This window comes from Panthera pardus, unplaced genomic scaffold (assembly GCF_024362965.1).
Source record: "Panthera pardus isolate Hobbes unplaced genomic scaffold, ASM2436296v1 HiC_scaffold_11, whole genome shotgun sequence".
Classification (NCBI taxonomy): Eukaryota; Metazoa; Chordata; class Mammalia; order Carnivora; family Felidae; genus Panthera; species Panthera pardus.
Window position 1 is genome coordinate 24,021,685 of NW_026526666.1, and position 15,171 is coordinate 24,036,855.

General features: G+C 35.2%; 1 protein-coding gene and 1 long non-coding RNA gene across 3 annotated transcripts in view; one reads left to right on the forward strand and one right to left on the reverse strand.

The window, feature by feature from the left end:
- DPYD (dihydropyrimidine dehydrogenase) overlaps nt 1-15,171 on the forward strand; it is an 850,732-nt gene that overhangs the window by 403,617 nt on the left and 431,944 nt on the right. Inside the window, exon 11 of the mRNA XM_019457587.2 lies at nt 2,435-2,645. Within this exon, the coding sequence (XP_019313132.1) occupies nt 2,435-2,645 (211 nt within the window). The remainder of the gene's footprint in view (nt 1-2,434; nt 2,646-15,171) is intronic.
- Nucleotides 1-15,171, reverse strand: part of LOC109271899 (uncharacterized) — a 46,740-nt gene that overhangs the window by 15,241 nt on the left and 16,328 nt on the right. The window contains exons 4-5 of one of the 2 annotated variants that reach the window (XR_008418419.1): nt 13,193-13,392; nt 2,639-2,952 (exon numbers count right to left, since the gene is read on the reverse strand). This is a non-coding gene — a long non-coding RNA (uncharacterized LOC109271899). Of the gene's footprint in view, nt 1-2,638; nt 2,953-13,192; nt 13,393-15,171 lie in introns of those variants that run through there. The other variant, XR_002082160.2, reaches the window with a different exon arrangement.

A 15,171-nucleotide genomic window follows, 5' to 3' on the forward strand; every position in this document is an offset into this window, starting at 1 on the left:
GAAATCATACATTTTATTTTGTTGAAAATTAAAACAGAGTCTAAATTCTTTGGCTTTTTCTTTTCCTTTTTTTTTTTTTTTTTTTTTTACCTTTGCTCTTGGGTCACCTTTCTATTGCATTCATAATCCTATTGCTAAGTGGTATTGAATAGTTTGAAGAATGATTTTCAGGGGAAAAGTGAATTCAGAAAATTTACTACAAGAGCACCTGGGTGGCTGAGTGGGTAAAGCATCCAACTTTGGCTTAGGTCATGATCTCATGGTCCATGGGTTCAATCCCCACTTTGGGCTCTTTGCTGACAGCTAGGAGCCTGAAGCCTTCTTTGCATTCTGTGTCTCCTTCTCTCTCTGCCCCTCCCCAGCTTGTATTTGGTCTCTGTCTCTCTCTCAAAAATAAATAAACATTAAAAAAAATACAAAAAATTGCAACTACAAATAAATAGTATTTACTTGCACTTTCTATATGTTAAGTTTTGTTTTAGGTGTTTTACATTTCTAAATTGCTTTAAATAACACCACATACTAACTAATTAGGTTTTATTTCCATTTTACATATATGAAGGCTGAAGATCAAAGAGATTTATTTAGTGACTATCCCAAGTAAGCATTAGAAGCCGGTTTCAAACCTGATTCAATTCCACTTACTCCTAATTTTCCTGTCTAAACAGTGTGCAGTTTAAGATCCATTGTTTTGATACTTACTACCCACAATATACCTAATATCTAGTATTTTTCATATTGATAATCTCTTAATTTATAAAGAAAAAGGAAATGTTTTGCAATAATAATTTATGTGGTCCAATTTTTAAGGCTTTAAAGCCAATATTCAAAGCATAAAGAAGACATAGGCTGAATAGCTTTGTGCCAACATACAGGAATGACCAGTGTTTCTCAATTTTGTTTTTGTTTTTTTAAGTTATCCCTTTAGTGAGTCTTCATAAACCTTTATTCCTAATTAACCCTCCCCAATACACACACAAACACACTGTAATTTTAATAATATAGATATCCTGTATATTTGTTTATATATTATTGCTCTTATGGGGGGGAGTTGTCACAAATTCAATTTTGACATCTAAGATTTTTTCCTTTTTCAAGAATTAATGTTTGATCCCTTATGGATGATATTACTCTCAAAAAGAATGCATGGTATAGACCAACTAAGTTCAGAGCCAGTCAGATATAATCTGATAAGTCCACAAATTGTCATTTCTAGACCAGCAGCATAGCATCACTTAGGACTTTGTTAGAAATGCAGATCCTCAGGCCTCATCTAATCCTATAGAGCTAAAAGTTCTGAGGGTGGGTCCATGCAATTAGTTTTAACAAGCCCCCCAGCTTGCCAAAGTTCTGGAACCACTGATGCATGCCAAAGTTTGGAACCACTAATTATGGACAGAGTGCCCAGAAGTGGGTCTATGATTTGATCACAACATAAGGCAAGTCACTTTATGTCTCAGTTTTTCCATCTTGTTGGTGCCAGACAACTCCTTGTATGGAACCTCACACAAACAACCTTCTTAATCTCACTTGTCAGGGGTCCTACTAAGAACCCACCTGTCTTCCATGAGGGAGGGAAGGAATGAGATTTGACAATCCCTCATCCACTTCAGTAGTACAATTTTTGAAAAATACACTCAATATACTAGTTAGGGTTACATTGACAAAGGCCTGGATTCCCCCCCCCCCAAAAAAAAACAGTAAATGGAAAAATAAAAAATAAGTAAATATTTACATTCTGTCTTGATAGGCATCCCATTAGGGGCATGAAAACAAAAACCAGGGTGTCCCATTTTATAGCAGAATAAATGAGGTAATAGATGTGGATTAACTGGGAATTTGTCAAGAAGAACATACTTGTTTCTCTTTCTTAAATTTTTCATTTGCATTTTTACAAAAGTAAGATTAAATGTTATTTGTTTCTTGATCCCACAGTTTCTCAGTCTTCTTTCCTCTACCTACCATTTAAATCATGCACTTGCAGAGATTGGCTCACCCACTTGATTGACTTTTTTCCAGTTTAGATATATGCAACCTGGTAATGATCAGAAGTATTTAATTTCATATGTGGCATGATTGAAAAGAGAAGTTAAGCCTACATAAATGAAAGCATATGGAAAACCAGACTTTTGCTACAGGCAAAAACTTTATATGCCACCAACCATAGGGTATGGTGTCCCTAAAACTTGAGAAATATCTTGTGATGCCATTCTCTGTAAACTTCCACATGACAACTCCAGTCTATTTAAGACTCCCTTGAGTCAGTGATTTGCAAAATGTAAATAGCTGATAACTGTACATCAGCTTTGGTGAAAGAAAAAGCTTTATGTTGATTTAAGCATCGGAAGCTGTAGCATGTATAATTGAATTTAAAACCAAGTATTAAATGGAGAAGAAACATTGTCAACTTCTTCTCTGTTCTGTTTTGTTTTAGGTGGAGCTTGCTAAGGAAAAAAGGTGTGAATTTTTGCCTTTCCTGTCCCCACGGAAGGTTATAGTAAAAGGAGGGAGAATTGTTGCTATGCAGTTTGTTCGGACAGAGCAAGATGAAATGGGAAACTGGAATGAACATGAAGATGAGCTAGTCCATCTGAGAGCCGATGTGGTCATCAGTGCCTTTGGTTCAGTTCTGAGTGATCCTACAGGTAGAGTTCTCGGGAGCTGAAATGCATTATTCAATTGTCTGTTATTTCAGTGCCATAAGAGTTTCCACCTTTCAGGGAATTGTTTTCCACTTTAACATTCATTTTCTTCTTCTAGTATGAAATCCAAGCAATCTTGATTTAAAAGGCTTAGAAATGGCATTTAATGCTTATACAGAATTATTTTTAAAGTGGTGGGGATTGAAAATAACATTAATCTTTCTTTTAAGCTGATAATCAAAATACATAGTCCGTTTTGTAATAAACGTTGCCTGTTTCCTCCGTAAGAATGGCTTTTCTTCAATTAGACCTAGAGTAAGAAAATGTGACAGAGAAGTTGTAACAGCCAATCTTCAATGATTCAGACAAATTAAGACCTAATGAATAGGCAAAAATAGAATCCATGTGTACTACTGTCCTCGTGCCAAGCCATCGCTAGAAACATCAAAATTATCAAATTAGAAAGTTTGAATTTCTGTCACCTCATCTGGATGGCATAAATGGACATGCTAAGGAAGAAAAAAATGCTTTTAACAGAAAGATAAGAAAGGGAAATGTCTTATATAATATTCCAAGTGAGTAATAAGTTAATCAATTAAGAGTATTTTGTGTTATATTTCCCCCAAACTCAGTGTTTTGGAGGCTCATTGTAGATGAAAGCATAGGTACCTATGTTCCTTTATTTTGCAAATTCTTTACCTTTTAATACACACTGTTTAAATGATTAACTCTTTTATTTACTGAAAGTAAAATAAAAGATGTTTTTCTAAGACAGACATTCATTATAAATAACAATAACAGCGCAAAAAAAATCTAAACCTGACAGATCCTATGACTCCCTACTATATCCATGCTAAAATTACATTTTGTGTCTGAAATAGGAAGAGATATATGCAAGCAAATGTGCATTTTTATGCAGCAGATAAGTAAAAAATTCAACCAGTCATCAGGATATTTTATCTGCAGGACATCAAACATCTTGGTATTTGGAAACATCCAGATGTTTAATGTCATCAAGATAAATGTTTTCAAATAGCTGGATGATGGCCCGAATTTGTCACTTTTCATCTAGATGTTTATGTGATATGTAGACACAGTCATAGTGTGGTTTGTTTATCATTAACTGCGTTCAGGAAAAGAGAAAAAAGAAAAACGCATAAATTATATTCTATCATCTAAAAAATCATACTGTTCTTACTACTCGGCACATCACCAAAAACTGAGTAAAAAGTTGAGTCATATTTAACTAGCAATTCTGTTGATGATTCACTTATCAAAAACTAATTTATCTTACCCATCTAAATTTATGTTTCACAACTGACATCTCTAACTAACATTAAGAAAAATGTATTTTTTCCTAAACAAACATAAGTAGATATGACTCACAAGATCATAGAAAATAGCTTTTGCTTAATTTAGTATTTAATTTTTTTAGTGTTTATTTATTTTTGAGAGAGACAGAGACAGAGAGACAGAATGTGAGTTGGGTAGGGGCAGAGAGAGAGGGAGACACAGAATCCGAAGCAGGCTCCAGGCTCTGAGCTGTCAGCGCAGAGCCTAACACGGGGCTTGAATCCATGAACCACAAGATGATGACCTTAGCCAAAGTCGGACGCTTAATTGACTGAGCCACCCAGGTGCCCCTTAATTTAGTATTTAAAATATGAAGTGTAAGAAAGTTTGAGTCTAGTGATTTTTATTTGCAAAACCATTCCAGAATTTATTTATGTATTAATTTATTTATGTATTTTATTCCAGAATTTACTTGTATGTTTCTTCCCGTATTTTACATATACTACCCATATACATTAGAGAAATCAAGGAAAAAAATGGTCTTTCGCTTTCCTTTCTGCCCCCTCCCTTCTCCTGACATGAAATAAATAGAAATAAATTAATCCTTAAATAGAATTACCTGTGCTTTCAGGGCCTTTCAATGTTTACGTGAATAAGAAGCTACTTTCCAAGTGAGAGGGAAGATGGAAGAGCTAGAAGGTTAGATAGCATTCATGCCTCTCTTCCCATCAAAACGTTTTCAGAACTGTTTTTTTGAATGGAAAACATTAAAGAAAGGGGGAAAGGGCATCAGTAATTGTCAGAATTTTACCAAGAAAAATATTAAAAAATTTACCAAGATCTTACCCAAGATGATAAGACTTTTTTTTTTCTTTTTGAGATCTCAGTGAACAGGGAAATATTAGGAAAATGAGAATTCAAGGTAAGTAAAGTCATGTGTTAAGTGAAATATCCTTTGAGTTATTTGTGGACAATGAGGAATTTACTTTCATTATTTAAGAAATCTTAGCTAAAAAAAGAAGCTATTCATGTCTCCCTCTTCTACCCTAAATCTTGTTCCATTCTGATACCTATGTGATGATTTATGTGTGACATTTTTGTGATTATCACATATGTGATACTATGTGATTTAATATATTTATTTCTAACACTTAAAACATTGACCTGCCTTCCCACCCCTCTTCTTCCTTCCTTCCCAACCTCACTTCACTTTGCACAGGCTTCAATGGACTACATGCCAAATCTATGACATTTTTTTCTGCATTATCATCCTATTTCCTGCATTTGACAATGTTAAATATTTCTTTCTATTTGAAATCCTCTAAGTCACCTAACCTTTCTGGGCTTCAGTTTCTTCCTCTATTAAAAAGACAAGCATAATAAAACCTTATCCCCCTATCTTTCCGGACTGTTATCAGAATTAAAATAATGTGAAAGTGCTGTAGAAATGTAGCACATTATTATTGTTTATGGACACCCCATTTTCTTGTTTTTTTTTCTTTTAACTATTCCTCTTCTGAGCCTATCATTGAGTGCTTTTCTTTCTCTAGCTTATTACTTTTTAGTACTTTTCCAAAGTTCAGACTTTATCCATTTTCTCTTAATGTATTTATTCCTTCATTGAACTGATTGTATCATTAATTCATTTATTTATTCATACACACATTCCTTCTTGTAAGAAATACTTAAACAATTTCTATGTGCAGGTTGAGGCTAGACTTACAGTAGACACTATTGCACTTCTGTGTGACTGGATCCCAAATCTCTTTCTCCATTCCATGCCATAGAAGACATTTCATCCTTTATTATATGCCCATGCATGTAACAAACATTTAGTGTCTAATGAATGCCAGGTACCAAGATGTATTTTGGAGAGTGCAAAGATGAATGAAGTATTCCTTCTACTTAAAAACCTCACAAACTGGGGCTGGAGAGAGACCTTTAAACAAATAATTATTTTACCAAGTGAAGATACATTTAGAGAGATATGCGCAAAGTAAGGAAGGATCATCTCATGAGGTCTCCCTAAAGCATGTCGCTTCTCAACTTTGCTGTTGTTTAAATGGTACTGTAGTTCACCTATTACTAAAGTTCAAAATGTTATCCCAGATTCAAATATCTAACTCCAGTTTTTCTTTTCATTAAATTCACCAATGTTACTCTGTACTATAGGATGAAGGTCCTATTCCTTAGCACTTGAGAACTTCATGAAATGGCTTTATATATACTATGTATATAGCTTTATTTCCCACTCTTCCCTATAGAATTATACCTCCCAGTATCTTAGCACAGGTGGATTCCATAGTGGTAATTCAAAAAGTCCTTGGTGAATACATTATATAAATATATTTGAAACAATTCAAGGAATGAAATAAACTTGACAGAGTACCTATAAAGGATGGTGATAACATATTTTCAGCATTCTCTGATTATAATTGTTTAAATGAAAACACCTGTAGCATCTTAGTTATATCAATAACATGTATTTATAAAGGTAACCTAAATTGGGAAATTAAGTTTTTAATCTCATTTTTTCTCTCATGTACTGCATTACTTCTACAGGTCCTTTGATTTGTATGTTGCACAAAGAACATAAAATAATTTTAGCATTAAGCACTTAATGTATCTGTGATAAATATTTCTTGTTATAAAAATGGCGAATGCCTCAACAGCTTATAGAAAAGATAAGAATATCAAATATATAAAACAAATTTGGGTAATATCCTTGGATTCTAGTTGCTAATTACTTAATTACTGCCAAGGCTGATAATATTTATAAGTGATAATCATTATTTTCTCTAATTCTACTTTATTTCTATTTCATTTTTTGAGTTGTAGCAGTGAGTGGAAAATAGGAACAAAGACTACATATCCCACATCTATGTGCATGGAATATACGTGTGCTTATTAAGAGCAAAATTTAATTGAATCCTTCATTAAGTACTGTCCCAAATTCTAAAGGCAGTGTGGTGTTTGATTTCTAATTTGATGGAGATAATAAAGTCTTAGCCTTATTTGGTGTCTTTCTGTGAGAAACTACAAGTGCTTGCGCCTTTAAAAAAATTCTCATCCATTCCCTCTAAAGAATGTAAGAATCCAAATCACTTTAAATTGGGATTTTATTGTTCGAGACTGATTTTAAAGGCTTTCAGTAAATTAAGCACAAGCTGCCTCTACTGGCATTTCTAGTCCACAAGCATTGCCCTTCACTGGAAATTTTAAAACATTTATTTATTTTAACAATATGTCTCCTCTTCTGCTAAACACCAAAGTCAATGTTTATTGAATTGAATACTCTAATTTTTTGTTTATTTGGACAGTCTCAGGTTTAAGAGACTCCTTGCTTATTTTAAGTTTATCCTCCCTTCCCTTTCTGTTTAGAACCACATTGTCAGTTGTGAAAAGTGTGCATATCTTTTCTGTTAATTTGGAATTGATGAGAATTGTTACCATTTCTACCAACCTCACAGCTTTATTTTTCTGATAGAGGTAGTAACAGTTGGCCCTGTCCTCACATATTCCCAGCAGATCCAGATGACATAATTTTATGTGTCTTTGAATATGCTTCCAGACGACTGAAGGAAGGCACTCTAGCCCATGCCATGACCTCTGTGCCTCTTCTATACACTGCGCCACAGCCATCCTCCCATTCTTTTGAGAAATGTTGACTTTAAAAAGAGCCATGTGCTTTGATCTTCCAGAACATACTGTAATTTGTCTTCCAATTAGATTGTAAATCCCAAAAGCACAAAGATTGTACCTTTATAGTAAGTTGTAGTTCCAATAGCAGTCTACACATTAATGTGCCTATACTAGATGGATAATAATATATCATTGCATATTTGATTTGAGTTGATTCATGTTAGCATATTAATTTTATTATACCTATTTTGTCCTGCTATGGGTCCAGTTTCGTTTATTTGCTTTTTTTTTAGAAAATATTTAAAAAAATACTTCTTTTTTTCTATTGCTATTAATTTTCCCCCCTATTTTGGCATAAATTGTTGCATTCTTTATAATCCAATAAATATTACACTAATTAGAGTCTATCTGGTATAGCAGCTTCGAGCAGGGGTTCTGGAGCCAGGCTGCCCAGCTGGAAACCTGGCTCCCTTAGTCTCTTTGTACTTCAAGGTCCTGATCTTTTAAGTGGAGTGATTATAGTATCTACCATCTTGAGTTATTTTAAGAATAAATTAATAAAATATATAAGGCACTTCAATATATGTCTGGCCCATAGTAAGCATCTCTTAAGTTTTAGATGCTACTATCCTTATGAAACAAAACATAGTTTAACAAGTAAGTTGAGTTATATTGCATCCTTGTGATAATATGAATGTTGTATAGAAATAAAAGCATTTGAAAATCAGGACTTCATCTGGAACTTTGCAGGTTCTGTGAACATGTCTTTGTAAATAAGTAAAGCACATGCTCTTACATTTATGATTTTTTAAATGTGAAATGTTTCCTATATTTGGTTAGTTTTTTTGCAGAAAAAATATTATATGGTTTGTAACTGTATCATACATTTTAAAAATGTTTTATTATCAATTCTGATGTTTTTCATATAATCAAAAGGATTGAAATTTTCTCTCAACTAATATTTAGCAGTTAGAAATCTCCACTTTGAGTTTCTGCAAATCAAGTATTTAAAAATCAAAGGATTTTTAGTAACTTTTTTCCTCTTAAAAATGGTGAAATTGGGCCAGTTTTTGATCAGTTACTTTTTACAAAAATGTTTATTTATTTATTTTGAGAGAGAGAGCAAACGCACGCATGCATGCACACACACAAGTGGGGAGACCTGAGAGAGAGGGAGAGAGAATCCCAAGCAGGCTCCACACTTTCAGCGCAGAGCCTAATGCCCAGGCCCAGCTCCCAACTGTGAGACCATGACCTGAGCTAAAATCAAGAGTTGAACGTTTACTTCAGGTAGGCACCCAGGTGCCCCAATCACTGTTACTTTTAAGAAGGAAAGAGAGAAGTATTTTTGAGGATACTGTTTGAGTTTTTAAATGTTTGAAAGTTATGGGATGATATAATTAAGAATATGGGGCGCCTGGGTGGCTCAGTTGGTTGAGCGACCGACTTCGGCATAGGTCATGATCTCGCAGTCTGTGAGTTCAAGCCTCGCGTTGGGCTCTGTGCTGACAGCTCAGAGCCTGGAGCCTGCTTCGGATTCTGTGTCTTCCCCTCTCTCTACCCCTCCCCTGCTCACGCTCTGTGTCTCTCTGTCTCTCAATAATAAATAAACATTAAAAAAATTAAAAAAAATAAAGAATAAACACCTCATGGCACCTGGGTGGCTCAGTCAGTTAAGCATCCAAACTCTTGATTTCAATTCAGGTCATGATCCCACAGTTCATGAGATCAAGCCTGCTCAGGGCTCCTTGCTGAGCTGACTTTAAAGGGCCTGCTTGGGATTCTTCCTCTCTCTCTCTCTCTCTCTCTGTCTCTCACCCTCCCCCGCTCATGTGTGTGCATGCTCTCTCTCTCTCTCTCTCTCTGAAAATAAATAAGTAAACTTAAAGAAAACACTATGTTTTTGGAAAAAAGAGAAAGGATGAATGGTGCCAATAAACCTGACTCAGCATAATGCTGCAAGGCACTGCTCAGGAGAGTAAGTGACAAAGTGACTGAACTATAAATATACCATGGTACGTGTGGCCCTTCTTCTAGGAAAGGAGTTTCTACATGTCACCCAGTGCCTACATTTTCTTTCTATTCATCTCACTAGAAATAACAAGGAAACACAAAGCCCAATTCCTTCTGAATCAACTCCCTTGATAGCATTAACCGCAACTAGTTTCATGAAGGGAGTGTTTTGGGGGGAAAAGATTTTAAAATCACTTTCTAGTTCCTTTTATTGGAAGCCCTCAGAAAAGTTTTTTAAAACCTCATGGGGTAAATCAAAGATTCTGCCAATACCAGCTTCGAGTGTAGCTTTGATTCACCTGCTCCCATACTGAGGAAAAAGTGCAGGCCATGGGATAATGTGCCTTATTGTGGCCTAAGTCAGATTTAGAAATTGCCAGGCATGCATATTTCCTTATCTCTTTTACCAAAAATGAAGAGGAAGGGGATGGAATGGGTACTGAATTCAAACTATGACTTAATCAGTCGTATTTTCACCATTGTATGCATTTTTTTTTAAATAAACACAAATACTTGCAATGAAGTTTCAAGGGAACAGATTATGGAATACTGAACTTTATGGGAGATGAAAACTTTTTGGTTGATGGCACAAATGTTAGAGGAAGGGGCCTACTAATGATTACTATAACTGAAAATGGATGAGATAGAATTGAAAACCAAAGTTGTCATCCAGTGTAATTTACTGGGTATGTTATTGTATAATAACTTGCATGGGACTTTTGTTTTTATTTCCAAATGTGCTGTAAGGGACTTAAATCAAATATTGCAGTCCCCTCATTTCACAGGCTTATTTGTTTAACTAATAACCTCTGATTGCCTGCTATTCCAGGCACTGAGCTTAAGTTCTAAGGATGAAGTGGTGAAAAGGCCAATGCCAAACCTTGTCTCCAGGAATGCAGTTTAACAGGGAGACTCACAATTACGATAAATTGCACTGCAAGAGAAGCACGGGAAATAATCTAAGGGTCCAGGGAAGCTTCCTAGAGGAAGTGGGTTGTAAATTGAACTTTGAGGTGTATGTGGGAGTTTCCAGGTGGAATGGGGGTGGAAAGGAGGGAGCCACAGGGAGATTATGCAACTTGCTCAACACCACACCGTTAGATTAAGCACTTTACCGTCATCTTAAAAAGCTATATATAGGGGCGCCTGGGTGGCTCAGTCGGTTAAGCGTCCGACTTCGGCTCAGGTCATGATCTCGTGTTTGGTGAGTTCAAGCCCTGTGTCGGGCTCTGTGCTGACAGCTCAGAGCCTGGAGCCTGTTTTAGATTCTGTGTGTCCCTCTCTCTCTCTGACCCTCCCCTGTTCATGCTCTGTCTCTCTCTTTCTCAAAAATAAATAAACGTTACAAAAAAAGCTATATATAAAAAAACCCATGTCTTTAGAAAGTTGTCATCAGCCTACTTATTTCATGCATGTTCTCCTCTTTATAAATGAAGGTCTGAATTTTCCATTTTTCTTTCTAAAATTGAACTTTTTATTTTATGATTTTTGCCATTCATTCTCTCATTATTCATCATGTAGCAAATGTTTCTTAACATCCAACTATGTTATATCTACTGTCCTGGTGCTAGGAATACAAATAAGAGTAAAAGAATGTCTTTGCCCTTCAGGCATTCATATGCTAATGGGAGAAATGGACATGTAAATACATACATTGCAAACGATGTGCTAATTTTGAGATTGCATTTGGATTGGGTTTTAGAGCTTCAGTAGGAGTTTCTCTGTTAGAGGGAATATCATACACAAAAGTTTAAGCTGACAAATGGTTTCATTTGACTAGACAATGTTGGGAAATTCTGTTTAGCTGGAGCAGGTAATGTGTAGTAAAATAAGGGTGGGACATGCATAGGGATAAGATGGCAGGAAGTTTGGCTACAAACTTATTTGGAATCAAGAGAGTTATATGACAATCTACGGATTCTGGATTTTATCCTATATACATCCAGGTGACAAATGGAAGGTTTAAATATGGGATAGGTCTTTATTGTTAATGATATAATTCTGATAAGTGCTTGGATTTTGTACCAGTTATATATTCTTCAAATAGTTGGGAATTAGAAACCATGAAATCACCTCTGAGGTGGTTCATATAAGAAGGCAAGTGTGTTTTCTAGTGTTGAACACCTGAATTAGGCAAATTTATTTACACAGTCATGGGTATGATCCAACAATGTAGGTCCCCTAATGGGAAGCTGCCCCAGTAGGATTGTTAGTATTAAAGAATGGAGAGAACCTTTGCCCAAATAGTCAGTTCCCAAGCTGTAGGCATGACAGAAGGGAGTTATGCATGCCTAATTTCTTCCTCCAGATTCATGAATTATAATTATGAATTTCAGCTTTTTGAAGACTGGTAAGATACGGAGAGACACCATGAGTGTTATAATCATGAACATTTCAACACATGGAAGAAGGCATGAGAAGTATGAAATAAGCATGTTGCTTTACAGGGGCAGTAATACTGAAAAAAAGATGGCCTGGAATCAAGACAGAATAGTATTAGTGAAATAAATTCAACTATTTTTGTTAGTTTAAGTGGCTACTTATTAAGGTCCAGATTAAGGTAAAAGAGGTAGAACTACAGAAGGGCATTCAGAATCATGACTATTTCTGAAATAGAAGAGTCAGGATTTGGTCATCTGTTTGATGAAAAGGTTGAATGTGGAGTATCTAGTGTGGTAGTTCGATCAGATGTTCATAATGCTGATAGCATTTGGGAATACAGCAGATAGAACAGATCTGAGGGAAATTGTGATTTGTTGTATTTGGATTTGCTCATTCATTCAACTGGAAATGGGATTCGAACTCAGAAAAGAAAGAATGATTGAAAACAGACATTGGGAATCATTACATATGATTTATCTTGCCTTTTCATTATCATAGCTCAGTACCTACAGCAGTACTGCTTATTGATTGAGTTAAAGAAGGAAAGCTGTCATAGCCTATAGTTTAGATAACACTTTAAAAGTATGATAAAAGAGGATATGTGGTATTTCTTCTGAAATTCCAGAAACATCTCACTTATCACATTATGAAGAGGAAAAGTCAACGTAAGTTACCGCTGCTTTTCAGATGGTAAATATCTTAAGGAAGACATGGTGTCAAGACAGTTTTATTCCATTATTCTGTACCTTTGGTCCTTTACTAATGTGTTTGGTTCCTTATGCTACCATTTCATTTTATAATGCCTGAGTAATAAAACATTAATATGTCCTTTGTAATGCTTGGCCCCATGATGAGAATGAATTCTTTTTAGTCTTCCCTATACACTGTCTTGCTTTCAATTATATTTTGGTCAAGAAGCTTTCTTAGGAGCCCAATAGTAAAACTGTACATGTTTTCTTAAAAATTGCCCTAATTATCAGGTTTTTTTTTTCCGTAAGTGGGGATGAAGTACTGACATTTCTGCAAAATAACCAATGAAAATAATGGAATCTTTGCACAGTTTTTCTTTGGAATTATTTTAAAAGGGTGGAGGTGATGAGGAAGGAGGTCAGACTGATAACAGTGTTAAAAGTGATTTGGAATCAACATCACATCACTAACAACTGCCTTAGACATCCATTTGAAGTACACCATGATATTTCTGTAATTATTTTACTTACCTCTACTAACTGCATAGGAATAGGTTTGTTTCCCCAGTGAATAGCTCTGTTCAGAGCCTTCTCTTATCTTTATTTTCCAGGTTTCACTAGTGGTTGCTATCATATGCATTCTTACATGGAGACAGTGGATAAATCAGTAGTTTTCCATCAAATCAAAGATTACATTCAAGAGGTAGAGCAGTGACATTAAACAACTTTGGCTGGAGAAAGAAGGTAGAAAATGGAAAAATAACATAATTGTTTCAGAGAACAGAAATCATAAAACATAGCCAGTGTTATTCAATATATAGTGAATATAATAGATGTCTGGAGTTTTACTGACCATGGCGTATTATATTTGTCTCTTAAATACTAGTTAGCCATGGTATACTAAAAGTTTATTCTGAAACCTAATATTCTTATGAAATATTAAACTATGCTAGGCTCCTATGCAATGTAAAGCCAAGATGTAAAGTTTAGTTAAATTATAAAGCCATGATGCATATTTTATACTATTGTTCTTAGTAATATGTATTTTGTATTGGAGATTATTTTGTTGTTAATTACTTTGCATTTGTGTTCTTGGCTCAAAACACAATATAAAAATAACAATATACCTATTTAAGATAGACTTTAGTTAGGTGAGACATTGACCTGAAAAAATGTAAGTTTTAATTGTATAAATTGGAAAATTACATTGAATCATATCTAATATCTATCTCCCAAATGTGGAAACTACTTAATTCAAATGGAATATATACATGTAATTTATTAGGTGTTCCAACTGTGCTGGCATTGCAGGAGGAGAAAGCCGGCATTAATTTTAACATCCATTCAGAGGTCCCACCCAGCCATTATACGGACTAATGCTATTCAGGGCCAACCTTATTTTCATGCTAACCATACTTATATTTTGTAATTATGAATCTCTTTTAAGTTTTTTCAAAGAACCTTTATTTCCTAGCCATGTTATACACTACATGCTTGACAAATACCCAGTGATTTTCCAAGTCCTCTGAAAAGTGTATTGACAATTCACTTGGCTTAATATGACCCAATATTTCCCCCCATATTTGCACACTGCTGCCAAATGAACTTCTACATCCCCAGTATCATGGCATTATTCTCATATGTTAGAATCTAAAATATCCCCCCCCACACTTATAGTGGGATTGAAAAAAAAACCTCAATTTAATTTTGATACCCTTTTTTTAAATTTAAAAAAAAGGTTATTTATTTTGAGAGAGAGAGCGCATGAACAGGGGAGGGGCAGAGAGAGGGAGAGTGACAAAGAATCTCAAACAGGCTCTGCCCTGCCAGCACTGAGCTTGACATGGGGCTCAGACTCACAAACTGTGAGATCATGACCTGAGTTGAAATCAAGAGTCGGACACTAACCCAACTGAGCCATCCAGGCACCCCAATAATTTTGATACCCTATTTATTCTGCCTTCCTACATGCTGTGGGATCTTATTTCCCATTCTTTCATTCTGTATTTGTTAAGTATATAGGGTTCTGTGTTAGGTTCTCCTGGGTACACAAAAATGAACACATTGTTCTTGTCTATAGGAGCTTGCAGTCCAATAGACAGAGAAAAATTCACCTAAATAAAAACACCATTAGGTCAAAAGTGATGCAAGGAGAAGCAGATAAACTGTTAGTGTAACACTCTGGGCAGAGAGATGACTTCCAGCTGTAAGAATCAAAGGTTTTTTGGAAGTAGTGGCATTTGTAGTAGAGATGAAGACAGGTGGGACTTGAGAGAGCAGAGACCAGGAAAGCACGTTTCATCACAGTGAACAGGTAGATATGTGGATGGAGTAGTTGCTTTGGCTAGATCATAAGGTACACAGTGAGAAACTGTAAAGGTGGAAAAACATATCATTGCTAATCCACAAAACATTTTCACTGTCAGGCTAAGGTATCTGAATTTTATTCCAAAGTTGGTGGGTACTAGAAATCTAAGGGAACATGCTTATTAAATATGTTTTCCTCATAC